Source organism: Lepus europaeus, chromosome 20 (assembly GCF_033115175.1).
Source record: "Lepus europaeus isolate LE1 chromosome 20, mLepTim1.pri, whole genome shotgun sequence".
Lineage (NCBI taxonomy): Eukaryota > Metazoa > Chordata > Mammalia > Lagomorpha > Leporidae > Lepus > Lepus europaeus.
The window spans coordinates 38986892-39010880 of record NC_084846.1 but is presented as its reverse complement, the minus strand read 5'-3'; the positions used below and the strand labels follow the sequence as shown (position 1 = coordinate 39010880).

The following is a 23989-nucleotide window of genomic DNA, read 5'->3' as shown; positions in this document are numbered from 1 at the left end:
AATATGTGCCGGTTAATTCTAGCACCTCTTTTTCCTCATTCAATTTAATAACTGACTGCCAGTTATTGTCTGCACTGTTCATTTTCTGCACACCAAATGAAAGATCTTGAGAAAACTTGACCTTTCGAGGAATAATCCACCTTCTCCAGAGGAAAGTAACTACTTGACCAGAATATTCTTTGACGACAAAATGAAGAGCCCAACCTCACCATGTAACGGTATTTAAAACAAAGCTAAATAACAAAATTCTCCTGATAAAATCTCTAAGACCGCTGTGAGTTTGCGGTTTAATCTTCGTTTTTCTTCTTCAGCTTTTGTTTCAGTGTAGTTTGTTTTGCAAGAATGAAAGGGGAAGGGCCTCCTAACGAACCCAGCAGAGGATCCTGGCTGGCCTTGAGGTCCATGCCATTTACTGTCACTGACCTCAGCCAGGCAGCACAGACTTGCCTCCTGCTGCCACTGTGCAACTTTCCTGCAGTTTTTAGTTCAGAAGAACTGCACCCCAGGGACTCCTGCCAGCTCTTCCTGGACCCAAGCCCCTGTGGCTCTCTCAGGGTCCCCCCAATAGCAAGTTGTGAGTCTGGGAGTGTCTTTTTGTGTTTTTATTTGATTCACACTGAGCAAAAAGGGTGTGTGTGGAGGGGGTGTGTCAAGGAGAGGACAGAAGGCACCAACATTCACTCAGCTGATCCTGTGGCTTCAGCGTCAACATCTCTAAGTTGGCACTTCCAGAGCTTGGTAACCGCTTGGTGCAGAGCTCAAAGATGAAGTCTCCATGGAGAATCCTTGTGGTGTCTCCTCTGCTTCTTCTACCCCTTCACTCTTCCACCTCAAGAGCTCATGACGACCAGCCCGGGACCATTCGCTCAGATCGCCATACTTGTGTAGGTAAGTAATAATTTTGTATGCTTTGTGTGGACATAATAATGCAGGCCAATATTTTGCTCATATGATAAATCATCTAATAATTCCAAGTAAAGCACCAGCAACTTCATTAACATAGGAAACTGTTGAGTCTGAGTGTGCGTGTGTGTCCATAGACGAACATTATACAATTGCAAAACTGAGTTAGTCATCAAAGTCTTTCACCCCATGGGTGGCTGGGATATTTTTCTCTCAGAGAAACAAGAATAACCTGAAATTCTTTCTCCTTTACACGGGCTTTGACCTCAGACAGGCATGTCTGAGTCTGAATTACTGCACTTTCATCCCCTCTAATCCATTCCTTCCTGGCCAGGAAAGTTGGGCAACTTTCTTAACTCTCTCCATGCCTTTGTTTTTTGTTTTTTGTTTTTTGTTTTTTTTTTTTGACAGGCAGAGTGGACAGTGAGAGAGAGACAGAGAGAAAGGTCTTCCTTTTGCCGTTGGTTCACCCTCCAATGGCCGCCGTGGTAGGCGCGCTGCGGCCGGCGCACCGCGCCGATCCGATGGCAGGAGCCAGGTGCTCTCCTGGTCTCCCATGGGGTGCAGGGCCCAAGCACTTGGGCCATCCTCCACTGCACTCCCTGGCCACAGCAGAGAGCTGGCCTGGAAGAGGGGCAACCGAGATAGGATCGGTGCCCCGACCGGGACTAGAACCCAGTGTGCCGGCGCCGCAAGGCGGAGGATTAGCCTAGTGAGCCGCGGCGCCGGCCCTCTCCATGCCTTTGTGTCCTTATTGGTGAAACAGAGCCAGAAATACTCACCTCAGAGGACTACCCTGGGAATTGAGCTTCTGAGTGTATCTGTGTGGTGTTTTCACTCAGCAAGGAGTCATCACCTTATCCTTCTTTCTCTCAGCAAGTTTAGACTGTGAGGTCACCCAGAAACTTTGAATACTGAGCTAGGACTCCTTGACTTCTCTTTTACTGAAATATTTTACTTCCAATGTTGTTTTTGTTTTCACTGGGGCGAGGGTAGGAGGAGAGTAGGAAGCGGGGTAAGACCTTTGATTGGCACATTGAACCTGGAACTTCCAAAACAGCGGCCAGCTTTAGATGAGTCAGAGCCTGAGCTACAGAGATTCAGGACCGAGTAGAAATTATTCAATGAACAAATGTCAAAATAGAATCCTGGCTCAAGAAGCCAAAAAAAGAGCCTCCTGGATAAGAATGATGACCATATGCTACAAAGAAACAATCTGAACAGATTCTAATACAAATTATTTCTGGACACAGTATGGAGAAAAATGTCAGTATTGGTCCTAATTCCCCAGACCCATGACCCTGTGTCTTTGTATATGTTGGAGAAAACATGTGTAGCTCCAAAGTCTCAAATTAAAACATACAAACCCAGGTTCCCTGGGAAATCTCTTCTCCTGCGCTTTGAAAGCAAAAAAACTACAGCCCTCTTAGAAGTATACCTGGGAGGGGCCGGCACTGTGGCGTAGCGGGTAAAGCCACTGCCTGCAGTGCCGGCATCCCATATGGGCACCGGTTCGAACCAAGTCCTTGGGCCCCTTCACCCACGTGGGAGACCTGGAAGACGCTCCTGGCTTCGGGTTGCGAAGCTCCAGCCATTGCGACCATCTGGAGAGTGAACCAGCAGAAGGAAGACCTCTCCCTCTCTCTGCCTCTCTCTCTCTCTCTGTGTAACTCTGCCTTTCAAATAAATAAATAAATCTTTAACAAAAAAAAAAAAAGAAAAGAAAAGAAAAAGTATACCTGGGAGATCATCCTCACTTAGCATTTAGTTTTCTTAATCAATTATTTGACAACATTTCATTTTCTCAAAATATAACCCTCAAGCCTATCAAATGAAAAATAAGAAACAGACTTGAGAAAGGTTCAAGTGAAATGGGTTCTACTTCAAGGCTGGTTGCAAACTGAATGTTTGGATTTAGGTAACTCCTCTAACCTGAGAGCCTAGGTCTTCATTTCAGTAAAATGAACTTGTGGCACTCATTCCCTTCTCTGCCCCATTCCAATGAGTTAGAAGGAGGTGTTGAAGAGATTCCAGGATGGAGTTATTCTGCTGTTGATTTGCCACAGCAAATGAAAATAATAATGATGTTGTTTTATCATGATTTTATGGGTCATGGATTTTTTTCATAGCCAGGTAGATCAATGATCATTCTGTTGTATGTAGGAGTGACTGAGGTCACTAGTCACTGGGAGGTATTCTTATGGTAGATTGGTGAGTCCGGGACCATCTATGACAGCTTTACTCACATGATTGACATGTTGCGGGCAGGGGGTGGATAGACGTTTGGCTCATCGGAGAAATCCATCAGACTACCTGCATACACACAGCCTCATGTGAGCAGTGGTTTTTACCCAGAAGCTCAGGGATTGCAGAGAAATAATTTCAGAAGACAGGAATTTCAAAAGATGCTACCAATCTCCCAGGATGCGGGTCTGGAAACTGGTGTGGTATCTTTTCTGCCTTCATCTATTGATCCCTTCACCCAGACTCAAGGAGGATCACACAGACCCCTATTCTTGATGAGAGGTGTCAAGGAATTTGTTGTCACAGGGGTTCACTCTGGTTGCCCACACAAACATTCCATGGCCCCAACAGAGTCTTTTGCTGATTATATTTGTGAGTGACTTAGCACCTCTTTCCCCAGCAACTTGAAGCTTCTGGCAAACTATGCCTGGATGACTGACTCACTTGCTGTTACCTTAGCCAGAAAGGTGGATGTTAGAGGAATCTGTTCATGATTTACATTGACTGAGCACTGACTGTGCCAAGCCCGGTGCTGAAGGGGGTTCACACTGGTGTCTCACTGGTGGATGGTACCTTGGTGAAACAGACTTAGAAATGTATGTGCAGGGGAGCTTGTGAAAGAGTGCTCTTCTAATAAGATCAGCAGGAGAGAGAAGGCAGCAGCAGGGGAAAGAAGGAGAAGGCGGGTTGGGCTGCAGTCACAAACGAAGGCCTTAGCTGAATCCACACAAAGCACTAGGGATAACAGGGCTCTTCAGAGTGGTCCTACAGTGGAACCAGCCCTTGGAACCCTCACGCTGAACTGTCCTGGAATATGAACGGATCCCAGGAAGGTGCTGTAACTCTGGCGGCAATTCCTAGCGAGGGACCCAGGTGCTGGTATGACCCCTAAGACCAGCACTCTGAGCAGCTGAGGAGCAAGTGTGTGCTACAAAGGGATCCTGCAGTGCACTTACACAGCAAATGTGTAAGCAGAGAGTTAACTTCACTCCCAGCTGGTTCTAAGAGAAAGAACTTCACGGAGGAGTCAAGAGAAAAGCAAGAATCACTGATTGGGCTTCTGCTAATTCTACATTGTTGTTAATCCTCTAGCAACTTTTCTGATGCCATCAAACTAATTGGGAGAAAAGCGCCCCCCAAACATTTCTATGCATTCACCGCTTGTGTGATTACTGCATGGACACTATGAGGCAGGGGCACAAAGAACAATAATAATAATTTTTGAAAGTTTGCCTTCAGGGGAAAAACAACTCTCCAGTTTAGAGGAAAAACAAGAAACTGGAGACTTGTAAAGATTATAGCCCTTTAAATGAATGATGAACTGGGCACTCAGTACACTTGGCAATCCTCCACTTCTCCAGCACCCTGTGCACTGCAGTGTCTACGGCAGAGTGGGCAGAGAGCGGAGAAGCACAAGGCAAAGAGAAACAGCCTCGAAGCAGACAAGCTCTGCCAGTACATCCATAGTCGCCAGAGGATGGGGAAATGATAGCCTGGCATAGGGGAGGAGTGGGTTAAACTGCTGGGGTTTTTATTGCTGGTCAAAAAAGGAAGCTCCTGTTGTCTCAGATTTCACGGCAGGCACTTCCTTCCTGAAAGACCCTTGAGGACGAAAGCCCCGTTGAGCAGAAGTTGATTAGGCAGTTGGATGTCAGGTCACTCCAACTGAGCAAGAACAATTATCTTTGTTGGTTGTCAGCTATCTTTTAAAGTCTCACTTAGATCATAGAAGTTTATCTTGCCTTGATATACAAGTTCATAATAAAATAAAATATTTATAGTCAACTTTCCAACACACGGAAATGTTCTTTCCTCATTTTCATAGAATTCAGTAAGATTCCATCCATATTTACAGAGATGAGAATTTGGTAATCAGACATGCTTCTTCTTCATAAAACTTGCTTTGCCACTGGTCTGCTGCCATTGCCACCAGTCCCCAACACTTCACCATGGGGACAATTATTCTTTACATTATCTCTGAGTTACTAACTGGAGTGATGTCTGTGGAAGGTAATTACATCCAATTTCCTTCAGTCTACAAATTTAAATTGTAAGTGAATAATTCTAAAACTGTTGGCATTTATTGAGCACTTACTGTGTGATGAACAGTCTTCCAAAAAGCTTAGCTCTATTAACTCATTTAATCATCACCAATACCTAATGGAATAGTAATTATTATTTGGTAGATAGAAACAGGCAGAGAAATAAAGAGCTTATTTAAGATTACCAGCCTGTTAGCCCTGAACTCTGTCCCATTTGGTCTCTCAGTAAATGCTGATTCCACCTTGCCTAACAGGCTGTGACTCTTTTTGCCACTTTCCAAGTGTGTGGAATTAGGAAGAAGCCATGTTCATTTTTGTAAAACACCATTTTCTTTCCATGGATGATTCAGGCGGAAAGCAATCCTTATGCTTCTAAGTCATTGACATTTAAATTAATTCATTGATTTTTGTTTTATTTTTAAAGCATTATTTGATACTCAGGAAACTTTTAAAAGAGTTTTTAAAAATTTACTTTCTCCTCAATCATGTTTAGTTAAACAGATAAAGTGTCAGAGGGTCAGTTTCTAGACCGCACACCCCACACAGAGTGGTCAGTGTTAAGGAGACAGAAGGAGTCCCCTGGTTTCAAGGCACTGTGAATGTTCAAATTACAGCATGGCTGACAAAACCATGGCTGAGAAGGTTCAAAACGTACGCTCTTAATTTAGGTACATAGAACTTTCACCTGATTCCTCTGTAACAATACTTGCTCACAGGATGCTCTTTCTGCCGATAGCTGAAAGCATTTCCTGTTGCCACTTATGTGTTTAAATTTCATCTTGTTTGGGTAACTCCAGTTCTCCTTTTCCTTCCCTCCTCTCCAAGGGCTGACTCCGTTGTCACAGACAGCTTACTTAGCACCCTGACATTTACCGTTCTCGACCTTCAGGGCCAGGCCTCTGTCCTCAGCCCTCAGAGCTCCTGCAGTCGGAGTGTCGTGGCTGGGAGAGTTCATGACCGTGTCTCAGCAGAGCGGTCTGGACAGTTCCCTACATGGACCCAGCCGGTCACCTCCCCTTCTTGTGCCCTGTGGATTCTCAAGTTCCAGACAGACTGCACCTGACTCTCTGGGCACAGCTGCACTTGCCCATCACCAATGGGCACAGCTGCACTTGCCCATCACCAAGGCACTTCCCTAAGGCACTCTCTCTTCGCCTTTATCTTCTACCATTATTTTTTTTAAAGATTTATTTGTTTGTTTATTTACATGTGTATTTGAAAAGCAGAATGATGGGGGAGTAAGGGAGAGAGAGAGAGAGAGATCTCTATCTTCTGATTCACTCCCCCAGATGGCCAACAGCGAGGGCTGGGACAGGCTGACGCCAGGTGCTAGGGACTCCATTCTGGTCTCCCACATGGAAGGAAGGGGCCCAAGTACTTGGGCCTTCTTGCATTGCCTTCCAGGCACACGAGCAGGAAGCTGGATTGGATGTGGAGTAACCAGGACTCAAACCAGTGCTCTGATACGGGATGCCAGCATCACAAGAGGCAGGTTAACCCACTTTTCCACAACACTGGCCTTGACCTTTATTTTTTAAGTTATCATAGGATTCACCCCTCCCCCCATTAGCACAAATGGTATCTGCCTTTCTTTCTCCTTGGATTGCTCTGAAGAGAAAGACCAAGAGACAACAGAGAGGAGCCACAGCTTCACAGAAAAGTCTCACAGTGCCCAAGACCCAAGAGTGTCCAGATGACAGCATCCTCTTCTTCAGTAAGAGAGGAAATATTTCCTTTTTCTTTTTGTAAATGTACTATAGAAAGTGCATAATATATTTTTAAATGTACAATGAGAAAGAAAAAAGAAATTTGCAAATAATTAAGCAGTGTAAAAGCCCCATTAAGTTATAATGTTTCTAGCTGTCTGTAATACATAATGCTATTTTTCTAAATTGAATGGACACCAAAATGTTAGTTAATAGTGTATATATGGGCCGGACACGGCTCACTGGACTAATCCTCCACCTGCGGTACCAGCACCCCGGGTTCTAGTCCCAGTTGGGGCGCCGGTTCTGTCCTGGTTGCTCCTCTTCCAGTCCAGCTCTCTGCTGTGACCCAGGAAGGCAGTGGAGGATGGCCCAAGTGCTTGGGCCCTGCACCCGCATGGGAGACCAGGAGGAAGCACCTGGCTCCTGGCTTTGGATTGGTGCAGCAGCCGGCCGAAGCAGCCATTTGGGGGGTGAACCAATGGAAGGAAGACCTTTCTCTCTGTCTCTCTCTCTCACTGTCTAACTCTGCCTGTCAAAAAAAAGGTAGTGTATATATGGTTTACTAATGAGGTTAGATATTTTTTACATTTTCTTTGGAATAGTTTTCTGGATTTCCACATTTTCTAGATGAGCGTGTGGAGGCAATCGTAAGGCACAGTGATTAAGGCAGCAGAAATTTGGATTCTAGATGGCCTGGGCTTCAGCCCTGGCTCTGTCACTCAGGACAAATGCGACATCAGGGATTTATCTTTACCCTCTGCACCTCCCTTCCTTCATGTGCAAAACAAGAATTGTTCAGAAGCCTGTAAATACATGTGGAGGACATAGAACTGAGGTTGGTGCACAGTAAGTACTTAAAGGATTCTTGTTATCTATTGTTTAGGAAGTCAGGAAAAAACATATTGCAAATTGTGCTGTAGACGTCTTGAAATCATATCTATTGTAAAGCAAAGTCCTCAGTAACTGAATAATGACATGCCAGTCCGGGTCTTGTGTAAATACAAATTCTCAAACCTTGGTGTTCTTAAGGGAAAATTAATTTATAAAGAAGGATTTCACAGCATGTTAGCTTTCCATTGCTGTGCGTTGCCACACGCTCATCAGCATAAAGCAGCACGAATTTACCGTCTGCACATCAGAAGCCTGGACATGATAGAACTGGGCTCTTTGTTCAAGGTTCCACAATCTGAAAATCATAATGCTGGCCTGGGCACAGTCTGATTTGAGACTTGGGGTCACTGGGTGTTAGCAGAGTTCAGTTCCTGGCACTTGCAGGCCTTAGGTCTCCTTTGCTTGCTGGCTGCCACAGTGAGGGACCACTCTCAACAGCTAGAGGTCACCCCTCTTTGGAGGAAGTTAGCAACATAGCTACTTATTCTTGTTCGACCAACTGGAGAAAATCATGTTGAAAGGACCCTCCTGATTATGTTGAGCCCACCCAGGAAAAAACTTGATTGACTCAAGTAAACTGATTAGAGTTCTTAATTGTGCATGCCAAATCCCTTTTGTCATGTCACAGAACAGAACATGATATCCAATCATATTCATAGATTCTGCCCTCATTCAGGCAGTTAAACAAGCATAGATATCAGGTAGAAGAAGTCTTATAATTCTGCCTAACACACATAGAAATGCTTAAAAAGGGAGGAAAAGGCCTTGAAACTAAACATACAGTTAATATCAAGAAAGGGTTTGGTTTAGCACCAAAGTGATTCAACAAAGAGACAGAATTATGTGATGGAAGTTAATAGATGTAAGCAGAACAGATTTTTTATTTGGGGGTTTCTTTTCTTAAAAAAAGATTTATTTATTTATTTATTTTAAAGACAGGGAGAGAAAGAATGAGAGAGACATAGAGACATACATGCAAACAGAGAAAGCTACCATTATGTGGTTCACTCTCCAAACACCCACAACAGCTAGGGTTGGGCCCAGCCAGAACCAAGAGCTGGAAGCTCAATCTAGGTTTCATAAGTGAGTGGCAAGGACCCAGCTATCCATCACCTACCGCCTCCTAGGGTGTGCACTAGCAAAAAGCTGGAATCAGAAGTGAAGGCAGTACTCAAACCCAGGCACTCTGAAATGGGTTTTAGGAATCTCAAGTAACAACTGCTATGCCAGACACTCAACCCTATTTTTTATTTGCTTGCTTTTTGGTTTGTGTTTGTGTTTTTTATTTGAGTATTCATATGCAAGCTTTTCCTCATAGACTTCACACTCTAAGAATTTGGAAAGAAAAACAAATTTTCCAATACTATACCACATTGCTCATAAACTAGTTGTTTTTCAGTGCTAGGTAAGAGCACTGAAGCAAATCCCTATCTGAATATTTCTATGGAAAAATAAATCTATCTTATAACTCCCACAACTTAATAAAATGCAAATTCAAATATAGTAGATGAACTTGCTCTTTATTTTATTAAACCTAAAACCCTCAGTTTGCTTCCAATAAGTACAAGAGGGAATTCTGATTATGAAAGCATGAAGGAGTTAGAGAATTTTTTTGTGCCAAAGACTGCATGTAAAGTTGGGAAAATTGTCACAAACCTTTTGGAGCACTGGAAATCACGAATGCCATACAATGAATTAAGAAATGTTTAAACTTTATGAAGACACAGAGATTCTGATCTTGCTTGGGACTGCTCCATATACCATGCCCTCAGCTTGCTTAATGGAAATAGTAGTTTTACCACTTTGAAATTGATTGCAAAACCCAGCAAGTTTATTACTAATGGGGCAGACTCAATTCAACCAGGGTTCAAAGATCCATGGCTCTGCTGGATATATGATAGACTCACTTGGGAATTTTCAAAGAGGATCTGCAGCTTTTCAGCTCCAAGTTTTGGTCTGAAATGGAACAATGACAATCACCCATAGACTTACCAAGGAATTGGAAGAGCATCATAGAAGGGCTGAGATAGGTTCTCCACACACCTCTGATTGATTGGAAAACTATACTTGTGAGGCAGAGACCTGAAAGAGCCCAGCAAAAAGTGGAGGTCAAGAGAGACTTGAGAACCCGCTGCAACTCCTCACATCCCAGCAGGCATATGGACTGACAACAAAGGGCAGAAGCTTACAAGCTTGGAGTGTTTCAGCACAAACATGCCCAGTTTGCTGGGTGGCTCCAAGTTACACAGACACAGGAGTTATGCTTAGAAAGCCAAGCTAAAACATGAGCAGAGCCTTCAAAGGCTCTACACTCTGGGGGAAACAGATCCCAAATTGAAGCCAGGAAATTGACTAGAAAAGCCCAGTCAAGAACCCTTGGAGGGGCTGGCACTATGGTATAGCAGGTAAAGCCACTGCCTCCAGTGTTGGCATCCTATATGGGTGCCGGTTCAAGTCCTGGCTGTTCCACTTCTGATCCAGCTCTCTGCTATGGCCTGGGAAAGCAGTAGAAGATGGCCCAAGTCCTTGGGCCCCTGCACCCACATGGGAGACTGGGAAGAAGCTCCTGGCTCCTGGCTTCGAATTGGAACAGCTCCAGCCATTGCAGCCAATTTGGGAGTGAACCAGTGGATGGAAGACCTCTCTTTTTTTTTTTTTGCCAGAGTGTCTTGGCTTTCCTTGCCTGAAATGCTCTCATGGGCTTTTCAGCCGGATCCGAATGCCTTAAGGGCTGATTCTGAGGCCAGAGTGCTGGCTAAACGTATTATTAAAATAACCAATTTTTTTGGCCAGTGCCATGGCTCAATAGGCTAATCCTCCGCCTTGTGGTGCTGGCATACCGGGTTCTAGTCCTGGTCGGGGCGCCGAATTCTATCCCGGTTGCCCCTCTTCCAGGCCAGCTCTCTGCTGTGGCCTGGGAGTGTAGTGGAAGATGGCCCAAGTGCTCGGGCCCTGCACCCGCATGGGAGACCAGGAGAAGCACCTGGCTCCTGGCTTCGGATCAGCACGGTGCGCCAGCCACAGCGCGCCGGCCATGACGGCCATTGGAGGGTGAACCAACAGCAAAGGAAGACCTTTCTCTCTGTCTCTCTCTCTCTCTCACTGTCCACACTGCCTGTCAAAAAAAAAATAACCATTTTTTAAAAAAATTATTTATTTGAAAGGTAGAGTGTCAGAGATACAGGCAGAGACAGAGAGAAAGGAAGAGATCATCCACCCAATGTTTCATTCCCCCCAAATGACTGCAATAGTCAAGGCTGGGCTAAGCAGAAGCCAGGAGCCTGGAACCCTATCTGGGTCTCCTATGTGAGTGGCAGAGACTCAAGCACTTGGGCCATCTTCTGCTGCTTTCCCAGGCACATTAACAGGGATTTGGATCAGAAGTGGAGCAACTGTGACTGGAACTGGAGCCCATACTGGATGCTGGTGTCACAGGCAGACACTTAACCTGATTTACCACAATATCAGCTCCAAAATAACCAGTTTTCAATGAAAAAAAATTACTACACATACAATGAAACAGAAAACAGAGACCCATACTTAGGGGAAAATAGACTGGGTGAATCTATCAAAAGACTTCAAAGTGTTGTTATGAATGTTTCCAAAGAAGTAAAGAAAATCATAGTAAATTAATTAAAGGAAATATGTGACAATATTCATCAAAATATAAATATAAAGTTATAATAAAGAGGCAACTGGCAATTCTGTTCTTGAAAAACAACAATTGAATTGACATATTCACTACATAGGCTCAACAGAAGATTTGAGTTCAAAGAAGAATCAGTGAACTTGAAAATAGATCAATAGAAATTATCCAAACCAAAGACAAGAGAAAGATAAAGCTTGAGGAAAAATGAACACAACTTCAAAAACATGGGAGTACAGTTTCCTGTACTCAATATTTATGAAATGAGAATTCTAGAAGAGAAAAGAAAGAAAGGGGAAAAAGAATATGTTTGAAGAAGTAATGGTCAACACCCTTTCAAGATTGGTGAAAAATATTGACCTACAGATCCACGAATCCCAACATCAAGTAGGATAAGCAGAAACAGAAACAAACCTTGACACCTCACACTCAAAGTTCTGAAAACAAAATACACAGACAGGGTCATTTAAAAGTTCATGAAAAATAGATATTTTTATGTTTTATTTATTTATTTATATATTTCATTTTATGTTTTACCTCAATGCCAATCCAGACAGAGACCTCATGAGGAAAGAAAACTGCAGGCCAGTATAATTAATAAATATAGATAGAAAAATCCTTAACAAAATATTGGCCATCTGAATCCAGCAACATATAAAATGAATAATACATCATGACTATGTGGGGTTAATATCAGAAATGCATGCTTGCCTTAACATTTCAAAATAAATAAATGGAATACACCAGATTTGTAGAATAGGGGCTATAACTACATTATCTCAACAGAAATAGGAAAACTATTTGACAAAAATCAACCACCCAGCCATGTGAAAATCTCTCAACAAATTATACAGGAAATGTAAATTTCCTCAACCTGGTAAAGAATATCCATGAAAACTCCACTGCTAACTTTTTGCTTAATGATTGCAGATTAAACATTTCCTCCTAAAAAGAGAAGTGAGGAAGGTAAAAGTGTTCACTCTCACCACTTTTAGTTAACACTCTATTGAAGCGTCTACTCAGTTTAATATACAAAGAAAACAACAAATGCATGCAGTCTGGAAAGGGATAAGCAAAATTATTTTTAGATATCATGGTCTTAAATGTAGAAAATCCTAATACATCTCAAAGAAAGTACTAGAACTAGGAAGTAATGTTAGCAAGGTTGGAAGATTTAAAACTAAGCCGGCACCGCAGCTCAATAGGCTAATCCTCTACCTGCGGCGCCAGCACAGCGGGTTCTAGTCCCGGTCGGGGCGCCGGATCCTGTCCCAGTTGCCCCTCTTCCAGTCCAGCTCTCTGCTGTGGCCCAGGAGTGCAGTGGAGGATGGCCCAAGTCCTTGGGCCCTGTACCCGCATGGGAGACCAGGATGAGCACCTGGCTCCTGGCTTCGGATCAGCGCAGCGCAGGGCATGCTGCCGGCCATTGCGGGGTGAACCAATGGACAAGGAAGACCTTTCTCTCTCTCTCTCTCTCTCTCTCTCTCTCTCTCTCTCACTGTCCACTCTGCCTATCAAATAAAACTAAAATACAAAAAACAGTTGTATTTGTTTAACAACAAATATTCAACTCCTGAAGTTAAGAAAACAATTCAATTCACAATGTGATAAAAACACGTAGGAATATTTAAAAGCATAAATGCACTTACTCTGCACTGAAAACTATAAAACATTGTAGAGAATTGAAGAGGCCTTTACAGAAATGGGGTAATGTTTCATGTCAATGAATTGGAAAACAATAGTGTTAAAATGGTAGTACTGTGCCGGCGCCAAGGGCTCAACAGGCTAATCCTCCACCTAGCAGCGCTGGCACACCGGGTTCTAGTCCCGGTCTAGTCCCAGTTGCCCCTCTTCCAGGCCAGCTCTCTGCTGTGGCCAGGGAGTAAGGTGGAGGATGGCCCAAGTGCTTGGGCCCTGCACCCCATGGGAAACCAGGAGAAGCACCTGGCTCCTGCCTTCGGATCAGCACGGTGTGCTGGCCGCAGTGCGCTGACTGCGGCGGCCACTGGAGGGTGAACCAACGACAAAAAGGAAGACCTTTCTCTCTGTCTCTCTCTCTCTCTCACTGTCCACTCTGCCTGTCAAAAAGAAAAAAAAAAAATGGTAGTACTTACAAGGTGATCTTTATATTAAACCCAATTATAATCAAAATCTTAATAAACTTTTTTGTAGAATCTTGTAAGAGATTTCTAAAACTTACATAGAAATGAAAAGATGTCAGAGTAATCAAAATTCTAAAGAACATTATTGGAGAAATGCACTACTTGATTTCAAAACTTACTCTGATAATACAGTAACAGCGTGGTACTAGATGTAAGGATAGATCTAGATAAATGGAGCCAGATAGGAAGCCCGGAAATAAACCCATGTACTTATGGACAATTTATTTTCCACCAGGGTTCAAAGGTATTTCAATGGGGATAGGGTACTTTTTGAAGAAATGGGATATCTACATGCAATTTTTAAAAAGTCAAGGAATGGAGGAACTTAGACACTGATTTCAAACTACGCACAAATGTGAACTCAAAATAGATCACAGACCTAAAGGTAAGAGCTAAAACTATAAAACTTCTAGATGAACAGATTTGTGACATTGGATTAGGCAAAGATTCTTAGGCATAACATCAAAAGCACTATCTAAAAAGAAAAAATGATGAATTATACTTTAACAAATTTAAGCCCTTCTTCTCTTCAGAAAACATCATTAGGAAATGAAAAGACTAACCACAGAGACGGAGCCAGTATTTCCAAATCGTATAGACTTTAGTATAGCAATGATTATTTTGAATAACATGATTAATTTTCACTTTCAAAAGAAAACATCTTAACATATGCAGTGTGTCTCTTAGAGAAATATAAATCTCAATAGATCTTAATTAGAATCACCAGTGGGCCACCTCAGATCTGAAAGTCTTTGAGCATATTGCTTAATCACGCTGAGCCTCAGATTTCTCATCCCTAATATGGAATCACCACACAAGAGAGTGTTTCAATGATTAAGTGAGATACAGGTTATAAAAACAGCTATCAGAGATCCTGAAACAAAGGAGTCTTCCAAAAATGTCATTTCATTTCCCTAAAACTTATTAAAGTTGTAGGCAGCAATTTAAAGATTATTCAATAAAAATTCTATAAAATAGAAATATTTTTATAATTATGAAAGAATATGTAGCCTTTACCAAGACTTAAGATATAAAAGAGTATTTTTAGAGTAAAATCAATTGCAATCCCCAAACCCAGAAGATTACTGGTGATATTTTGGTATATTGCCTTTCAAAATTTACTAAATATGTATACATATATGTAACACATTTATGAGGTTTCATTATTTTGTTTTATTTCTACATTTGGAATGATAAGTAAACAATCTAAAAGCAAATCTTATAGATTTCTTTCAACAGTGCATTTGTACAAATTTGTGGCAATAGCAAGCATTTGCTACCAGGAAAACACTTTTCAAGTTAACAAGGAGATTTTTGATAAAGACTATAAATCAGGTTGGTCATAATTTAAGATGATATGCCTGTCTGTCTGCCTATCCATCCACCTACCTACCTGGCTATCCATTCATCCATCCTCTATATCTATCTACTTTAGAATGAAAATATTGAAGTGAATTGAAAAATGAAATCACATTTCTTCTAAAAGAAAAATCTGATTTGCAAATTTCTTTAATGATAAGATTTGTTTTTGCCATTTAGGTTTATACTATACAGAAGATTTTTTTTTTAACTTTCATTTAATGAATATAAATTTCCAATGTACACCTTATGGATTACAGTGGCTTCCCCCTCCCATAACTTCCCTCCCACCCGCAACCCTCCCCTCTCCCGCTCCCTCTCCCCTTCCATTCACATCAAGATTCATTTTCAATTCTCTTTATATACAGAAGATCAATTTAGTATATATTAAGTAAAGATTTCAACAGTTTGCACCCACATAGAAACACAAAGTGAAACATACTGTTTGAGTACTAGTTATAGCATTAAATCACAATGTACAGCACATTAAGGACAGAGATCCCACATGAGGAGCAAGTGCACAGTGACTCCTGTTGTTGACCCAACAAATTGACACTCTAGTTTTTGGCGCCAGTAACCACCCTAGGCTCTCATCATGAGTTGCCAAGGCTATGGAAGCCTTTTGAGTTCGCCGACTCTGATCATATTTAGACAAGGTCATAAAAGACAGGGTGAGGATAGTAACCAATGATCCTAAGAGTGGCATTAACCAGGTCTGAACAATTATACAGCATTAAGTGAGGAAGAGGACCATCAGTACACACAGGTTGGGAGTAGAGCTATTGGAGGTAGAGTAGAGGTTATGATTACGAAGGAATGAGGCCCAAGTGCGCTAGACAGGGTCTAGAACAAAGGACAGAGTCATTATTAGAGGAGCTAAGAAAGGTGCTAAGCTACAATTAAGTTTTCTGATTGAGAGGCAAATAGAACCTGACAGAAGGGGCTTGATAATAATCTGTTGGGCTTTAGGCCTTGTAAGTTAAGAGGCCCAGACCTATCTATCTCTCTTCACATGGGGTACATCCTAAGGGAGGTGTGAACCTCCTAGAGGAAGGCACTCTGTTGACTTACAGAAGACATTTTTCATAACTTGAATGAACTAGATCTGGCAACATTTAACAAATATGTATATGATGTAAGCATAAAAAGTATTTCTTAAAAATATTGTATAGTCAAAAGTACATTGAAAAGAGCAATATTTCAATTTCTCAATTTTCTTTAAGTATATTAGGTTTTAAAAGGATCTAAGAAACACATATGTAAAAATAAGCTTTATTAAAAATTGTGTATATTTCCCCAAAATTGAAACAGTGAAAGACTTACTGATTGGTGCTACTTGTTTTTGCAAGTCAGATGGCTTCTTGTTCTTTGCTTTCAACAAAATTGAAGGAGGATTTAACAGAGTTGTCAGCTTATAGATCATTTAAAATAATTTTCAATAATAGATCACTCAGATTTCTGGCATTTAACTCAAAAGGAGTTCAAAGAACTGAGTGACACTGCTGTATCAAAAGTCCTTCCAGCTCCATCTACTTATTTAACTAATAATATTTCTCAGAACTTACATTTTGAAAAGTGAAAAATAGGGACTAAAGTTCCAAATCTTGTCTCTTTACATGAATAAATAATATTATTCCACAGCAATAGGTACTAGTGTAAAAGGCCCAACAATTCCATTAAAAGAAATAATTTCAAAATTTTACCTTTATCATTTAATAGCTATTAATAAAATTGGAAATATATATATTGTTTATTTAAGTTAATTTTACTGAAAAATAAAAACTATCCAGAAGAATCTTCAGTACTTAGAGTACTTGATTCACAGAAAATTAAAATTTTATTTAAAATCCATACATATTTTTAGTAGTGAGAAGTATAACAGTGTAATTAATATGTATTTTCAACCATAAAATATATTACAGTGAGATGAAATTTTCTGGTGGAATAAAACTTCAAGGAAGTAGACTTTTCATTGAAAAAGAATTCAAGGAGAGCAATTACCAATGTAAAATTGAAAGCAGAATTTGAGCATATATTTTTAAGGGGATGAGAGTAGGCATAAATCGCCATACTATTTAAAGTCCTTTGGATATATACAGATTAATTTAAGAGTTCGATTGAGATATTTGCAATCTGTCTGAAATTACATCCTTTGCAACTAGTTAAATGAAATCCATTAATATTGTGTTAATATCCATTAAGATGTGGAATAACTACAGTTTTTCAAATTCCTCTTAGGAAGTACTGGGCAAAATGTTTGAAAATCACTGGTCTATATTCCAGACTCTACAGTATAATGTCAGCATTTCAGATTGTAATCTTTCAGGCTCTTCATGATCCAGCCCCTCTTTCCTCTTTGATTCTTGCTTTGCAACAGACCCTAAATTCTAGTCTTGCCCAGTTCTCCTCTTCCTCACCTCCAAGTTCCTCCCTAGAGGCCCAGCCCCTCCAAGAAGCCAGACACCTCTGCACTCCCAATGCACTAACAGGCTCCTCTGTCATCTCATATGCAGATTGTTGGGATGGTTTATTTAGGTAGCACACCCATCTTCTGGTCTACAGCTTCAATTAGTCACCTTTGTATCCTTAAGCTTCCAAGCACGTAGCAGGTAGCAACAATTTTTTTTCAGATAAATAACAGAAGAGATGGATGCTGGCATCTCAATTCTCTTCTTCACAATTTTTAAACTATTTCTAAGTCAGCTAAAAAATAAATTTTTTTCTCACTGCTTTGCTTGGGCTCTGCTCACCTTTATTGGCCTTAGCCCATGTTTTCACTAGTAATTGCCCCATACAGGGCCTCTCTTGTTGCCAATGTTCTTGGTGAAGTTGGCAGTTTGGAACTCACAGAGCATTTTCTCATAAAAACAATATTCCAAATGTTGGTTAGGTTAGACCACAGAGCCTAATTCACCAAAATATAGTGAAAATACTAGACATCCACCATAAAAGAAAATTCAGCCTACTCATTTTTCGAAGTGAGTTTCTGAGCTTATTTTCTAAAGTGTTACTAGAGAATATGTGTCTCCCAGTGGTGGTCTCAGCAGGTGGGAGAGAAACCAACATTTGCTAAAAGCACAGGCTGTGCCAGGCACCATGTGTACATTATGTGTTCTATCACTTAGACTCACAACACTTTGGCCAGCTGTGTGTGACAGCCTTGGTTGTATTACCAACACAGCCCATGTGCACAGATCGCATTTATTGACTTACAATCCTGCAGCCTGGCACAGCTGGGAGAGTCCCTAGCCTTGCTCATCTGGGCTCACTCCTACACTGCACTCGGTTATTATATAGTGGAAAGGCAGTGGATGGGTGATCTAAAATTGCCTTACTCATCTGGTAGCTGGCAGGCTACTGGCCAAGATACCTCAGTTCCCCTTCCTGGGTCCTCTCCAGCAGGCTAGCTCAGGCCAGCCTGAAGGCAAAAGCAGAAGCTGCAAAGCCTCTTGAGGGCCAGATTATGACCTGACACAGTTACTTCCCCCACATGCTACTGGCCAAACAAGTCACAAGGCCAGACTCATAGGGCTGGGAAATAGATACCACCTCTTCCTGGGACAAAGTGCTAAACATGTGTGATTTTTTTTTTTTAATTTGAAAGGGGCAGGGTAGGAAAAAGAGAGAGGGACAACTATCTTCCATCTACTGGCTCATTCCCCAAATGCCTGCAACAACCAGACCAGAATCAAGGGCCTGAAACTCAAGCTGGGTCCCTCACATTTGTGTCAGGGACCCACATACTTTGAGCATCCCCTCTGCTTCCCAGGATCTGCATTAGCAGGAAGCTAGAATTTCAAGCAGAGGTGGGACTTGAACTCAAGCACTCCGATATGGAAATGGGGTCATCCCAAGCGGCATCCTAGCCCATTTGTGGCCATTTTTACTGAGTCACACAAGCAAGCATTATTTTCCCATTCTATAGCTGCCAAATTCTAGGTTCAGAAAGATTAACTTTCCTACTAAATACACAAGCGTGTAAGTACTGAAGCAGCTCCAGTCTATCTGGCTGTCACATTCTTCTACTCCGTACTATACCACAGGGTCTTGGGTAGATTTTTCTCACCTCCCTTCCATTCTCACTCCTGCTCCTGCCCTACATCTCCCATCAAGGTCTAGAATCTAAGAGGAGGAAACAGAAGAGGAAAGGTGCCGTGTGACTCACACCTGAGCTCTATGTTGTCATCTTTGGCTGAGTAACCAGCATCTCAGAAAAACAAGGCCAGGCGTCAGATAATGTAGGATGATTGTGCTTATACCATTCTTTCTTGTTTCTTTTTCTTTTCACCAAATATTGTGTCTTAGTCCCAGCTTCCTGCTTATTATACTTAGCAAGGCAGCTTTTTGTTACTACAACAGAATACCTGAGACAAGCTAATTACGAAGGAAAGAGAATGAGTTTGTCTTACAGTTCTGGAGGTCCAAAGTCCAAACAGCATGATGCAGGATTTGGCTTTGGTGAGGGTCCCGTGGCAGATGGCAAATGGTGGAGCTCATGCTGAGGACGAATCACCTGGCTGAGACAAGAAGCAGAGAGAGCTGCTGGGCTCAGATTCAGAATTCTGTTACAACCCTCTCTGGAGACCTTCGAAGCTCACACCAGAAGTGCTTTCCAAGGACAGGCCTCCAATGACCCACAGACCGCTACTAGTTCCCACCTCTTAGGTTCCACCTCCCCATAGCACCTGGGGATTGAATCTTTAATGCATGGGCCTTTGGAGGATGTTCAACATGCACACCATAACAGCACTCAACCACTCTGAGTTTCCACGTACTCTTCTGTAAAATGAAACTAATCATTCCTACATCTATGAGTTGTAAAGTTCGAATGAGATAATAAGGTTTGCAAAAACACTTGGAGAACTGTAGAGCACACTCTAGCAATATGATGAATTATTTATGCCTTCACTCTTGGTCAAAGAGGAAATGCAGTCACACTGGCACTGGCTCTGACCACTGCAAGGTGCTTTCAAGGCTTTTCAATGAAATGTGAGTTTAAAATGGGGAATCCAATAGGCCACTCTCTGAAGTTGGCTGCATTTCCAGCTAGCATAGATATAATCATAATTAGTTTCAAGAGTTGTTTGATCTTAAAAAATTTCTAAGGCACAGTGTACCTGAGGTATGTGGTCCAGAAGTGGATCCCTGAAGCAGGTGGTTTCTTTTTTTTTTTCCCTTCACTATCAGGAGTGTCTATTTCTATTATACTTGTTATTTTCAGATGCCAGGGAGAAGAGATTTTCCATATGTGAGATTTCAGCTTGTGATCACTGAGCAAAAGACATAGTACTTGCTCTCTCTCCTCACTTTCTAAATGAACAGCAGCTTGGACAAACTCACTTTAGCAGAGCCAGACCTTTTATTAGCAGCCAGAGAATAATCTGTAATGTGAGGAATTACTCAGTCCGTGAATCTCTCCCAGGAAAATATGCATTAGTCTGTCAAGGTAGTAGAACCTCTTATTAGAAACTGTAAAACAGTCAATTTCTCTGTTCTTGCCACTAAAGGATTCGGGACACACCTCACTGCAGACCCTAAATTAACTGGAATCCAACTGGAAGGGGAGTTGAGCCCACTGGAGATGGGTGGAGATGGCCAAATGCACAAGACTCAAAATCAAAACTGCATGCAAGCTGGGCATTCACCATTTCAAACCCCATTACTTCTTTGTCTGAGGGGTCCTTTTGATCATAACTCTTCACTAGGAAAAGTGATGATAATGGTGAAACGCACCCGGACTTAAGAGACAGCTGGCTTTCTATCTACCTAATGATGGTCTGATTTTAGTACTACTAAGGAGCCACTACTCTCAGATGATGGGATTTCTAGGAGTAAAACTCAAAAGCATAGCCTGTATCTGTAAACAGGAAGAAGCAGGTTGATCTCAAGCAGCCCAATGCTTGTCGCCTTCATCCCTCTATGCTATGAATTGAAACAAAACAAGAAAAGTATGTGCTGCAGTCGAATTTCCAGGGAAGGGAAACAGCATACAAGGATTATGATCACTCAGGTCACCAGGAATGGGCACTCCAACAGGACAAATTCCAAGCAGGGTTCCTTTATACCCCATAGTACCCCAGTATTCCTGCTATACCCAACTAATTGTGGGGTTCCAGTTCTTACATCTCAACACGTCTAGGGTCATTGTCTGTAAGAAATCATTATCTTAGGTTCTAATGTTGGACCTCTCAGTTGTAGAGATGCCCACTTGCTCGAGAGGACGCCCAAAAATCCAGACTCCAGACCAGTTGATGCAAAAAGCATGAGGTATTTATTGTACGTTTGCGCAAACGGGCCCCCACCTAAGGCAGTGAGGAGCCCTGAGCGGCAGTTTCACACAGGTTATATAGAGGGATAATTAGCATACCGGAGAATGCTGAGGAGAGTGCTGAGGGAACCAGCTGAAGAGAATGCTGAGGAGAGTACTGAGGGAACCAGCTGAAGAGAATGCTGAGGAGAGTACTGAGACTCTTCGAAGGGGGAGTGGCAGCTCTGCTCTGGGCATGCCTAGAGGTTCTCTAAAGGGGATAGACTTTTCCTTCCCAGAGAACGTGCCCGCTGGACCCTGGGGAACATCTAACCTCTTAAGAAGCCCCTGATATCTGCCCAGGCCTAGTTTCTTGTCCCTCTCCCCCATAAGGGTCCTTCATTCCCTCCTTTTCTTTTTGCAAAGATTTTAATCTTAAAATCTATTGAACCGGCCTGGGGAGAACCTGCCTCACTGGAGGGAGGAAACTCTGTTCTTACTGGACTGGGTTAGGTTCCACGTTAACAATTGCGGAACATGGGGATTGGAAAAACAATGGGGAAAGGCCAGGAACATCATAAATATTAAACAGTTTTTTGAAAGTCTTAGCTTGAGTGGGTTCTGAGTGCGCTGGAGCTTCCATTTGGCTGGTCTATCCAGATCCTCGGGGCCCTGGGGAGGTGGTGCTTGCTTCACGTGTGAGGCGTGGACCCAAGCAGCGATTCCGTCGACCTTGAGAGCGGTGGGAGTTGTCAACAGCACAGTGAAGGGGCCTTTCCACCGGGGCTCTAGAGTCTTAGATTGGTGCCTTCGGACATACACAGCATCAAGAAGGTGGAATGGTTGTCGTCTTGGGTTGGTAGACTGCTGCAAGAGGTTTCCAGACCTGGTTCTGGATGATCTGGAGTGCTCTCAACCGGGCCTGTAACTTAGGGGCATCGGCAACGGAGTCACTGGCAAGGTCAAGCAAGCCTACTACTGGTGGGGGCCCTCCATAAAGGATTTCGTATGCTGTCAGCCCGCAATGAGAGGGCGTGTTTCGAACCCGGAACAACACCATAGGGAGGAGTTGGACCCAGTCTTTAACGCCAGTCTCCAACGCTAATTTGGTCAAGGTCTCTTTAATTATTCTGTTCATTCTTTCTACCTGTCCTGAACTTTGGGGTCTATAGGCACAGTGCAATTTCCAATTTATGCCTAATGCTTTGGCCACCAACTGACTTACCTGGGAGACAAACGCTGGGCCATTGTCGGACCCAATTACCTTAGGCAAGCCGAACCGGGGGAAGATCTCCTCTATGGTCTTCTTGACGACCACCTGGGCGGTTTCCCGTTTTGTGGGGAATGCCTCAGTCCATCCGGAGAAGGTGTCTACAAAAACTAGAAGATACTTATTCCCATAACTGCCCGGCCTTATCTCAGTGAAATCGACCTCCCAGTTGATTCCTGGTCGGTCTCCTCTTACCCTAGCTCCCTCCGGGAGCTTGAGGTGTCTGGCATTTACCTTGGCACACGGAACACAGGATTCAGTCACCTGCTGGGCTAAAGAGTCAAATCCGGGGATGTAGTAAGACTGCCTATCTTCCTGTAAGGCTGCTTTTAGCTTTTTGTATCCCAAATGAGTCCATTGATGGAGGCTGGTAATTATTTCTTTAGCCAATTGGTGTGGCAAGACTATTTTCTCTCCGAGCCTCCAAACCCTTATTTGTTCATCATAATCTGCACCGAGCCGCTGAATCGTATCTAAGTCTTGGTCCGAATAGAGGAAAGGTGGTTCCCTCGATACTTGGGTGGGCTCAATTGTCTTTAACGGGAGCACCTGTTGGCTCAGGGCTGCCGCCCTAGCGGCCTCGTCTGCCATCCTGTTTCCCCTTGCTACGAGGTCGTCTCCTCGTTGGTGCCCGGGGCAATGAATTGCTGAGGAGAATGCTGAGGAGAGTGGCAGCTCTGCTCAGTTTCAGCGGCAAGGAGGAGGTCGTCCACATATTGCAGGAGGACCAGGTCCGGATGGTTGACTCGGAAGTCGGCCAAATCTAGGTGCAGAGCTTCGTCAAACAAGGTAGGCGAGTTTTTAAATCCTTGGGGCAACCTTGTCCAGGTGAGTTGTCCTGAAAACCCGGTCTCTGGGTCTTTCCACTCAAAAGCAAAGATGGATTGGCTCTGAGGGCTCAGTCTTAAACAAAAGAATGCATCTTTTAGATTTAACACAGTGTACCATACGTGGGTCGGAGGCAAGGTACTTAGCAGATTGTAGGGGTTGGGCACTGTGGGATGCATATCCTCCGTTCTCCTGTTAACCTCCCGCAAGTCCTGTACCGGGCGGTAGTCACCCGTACCAGGCTTCTTTACTAGTAGTAGGGGGGTGTTCCAAGGTGAACGACAAGGTTTTTAAAATGCCTAGGTGTAACAGTCTCCGGATATGTGGCCGGATACCTTCCTTAGCTTCCTTGCCCATCGGATATTGACGAACTGATACGGGAATGGCCATGGGCTTCAGATCTATGATCAAGGGAGGCCGGTTGACGGCCAGCCCTATTCCCGCAGTCTCTGCCCAGGCCTGAGGAAAATCTGTGAGCTTAAAGGCCCTTTTTCTGAAGTCAGTACCGAGTGCTGGGCTCCCGTGTCAATCAGGAAGGTTACCGGTCTGCCCCCCTCTTCAAGGGTTATCCTGGGCTCAGGGGGGGGCTCCTGGCCCTGACTCACCTAGTCGTCTTCTTCCAGGGACAGGATTGGAACTGGTCTCCTCTTTGGTCCCTGTGTTTTCTTCGGGCAGTCTTTGACCCAGT

At 43.0% G+C, this 23989-nt stretch overlaps 1 protein-coding gene across 1 annotated transcript in view; it reads left to right on the top strand.

The window, feature by feature from the left end:
* Positions 1-510: 510 nt before the first annotated feature.
* AOAH (acyloxyacyl hydrolase) overlaps positions 511-23989 on the top strand; it is a 208211-nt gene continuing 184732 nt past the window's right edge. Inside the window, exon 1 of the mRNA XM_062178605.1 lies at positions 511-888. Coding sequence (XP_062034589.1) covers positions 765-888 — 124 coding nt within the window. The 5' untranslated portion in view covers positions 511-764. The remainder of the gene's footprint in view (positions 889-23989) is intronic.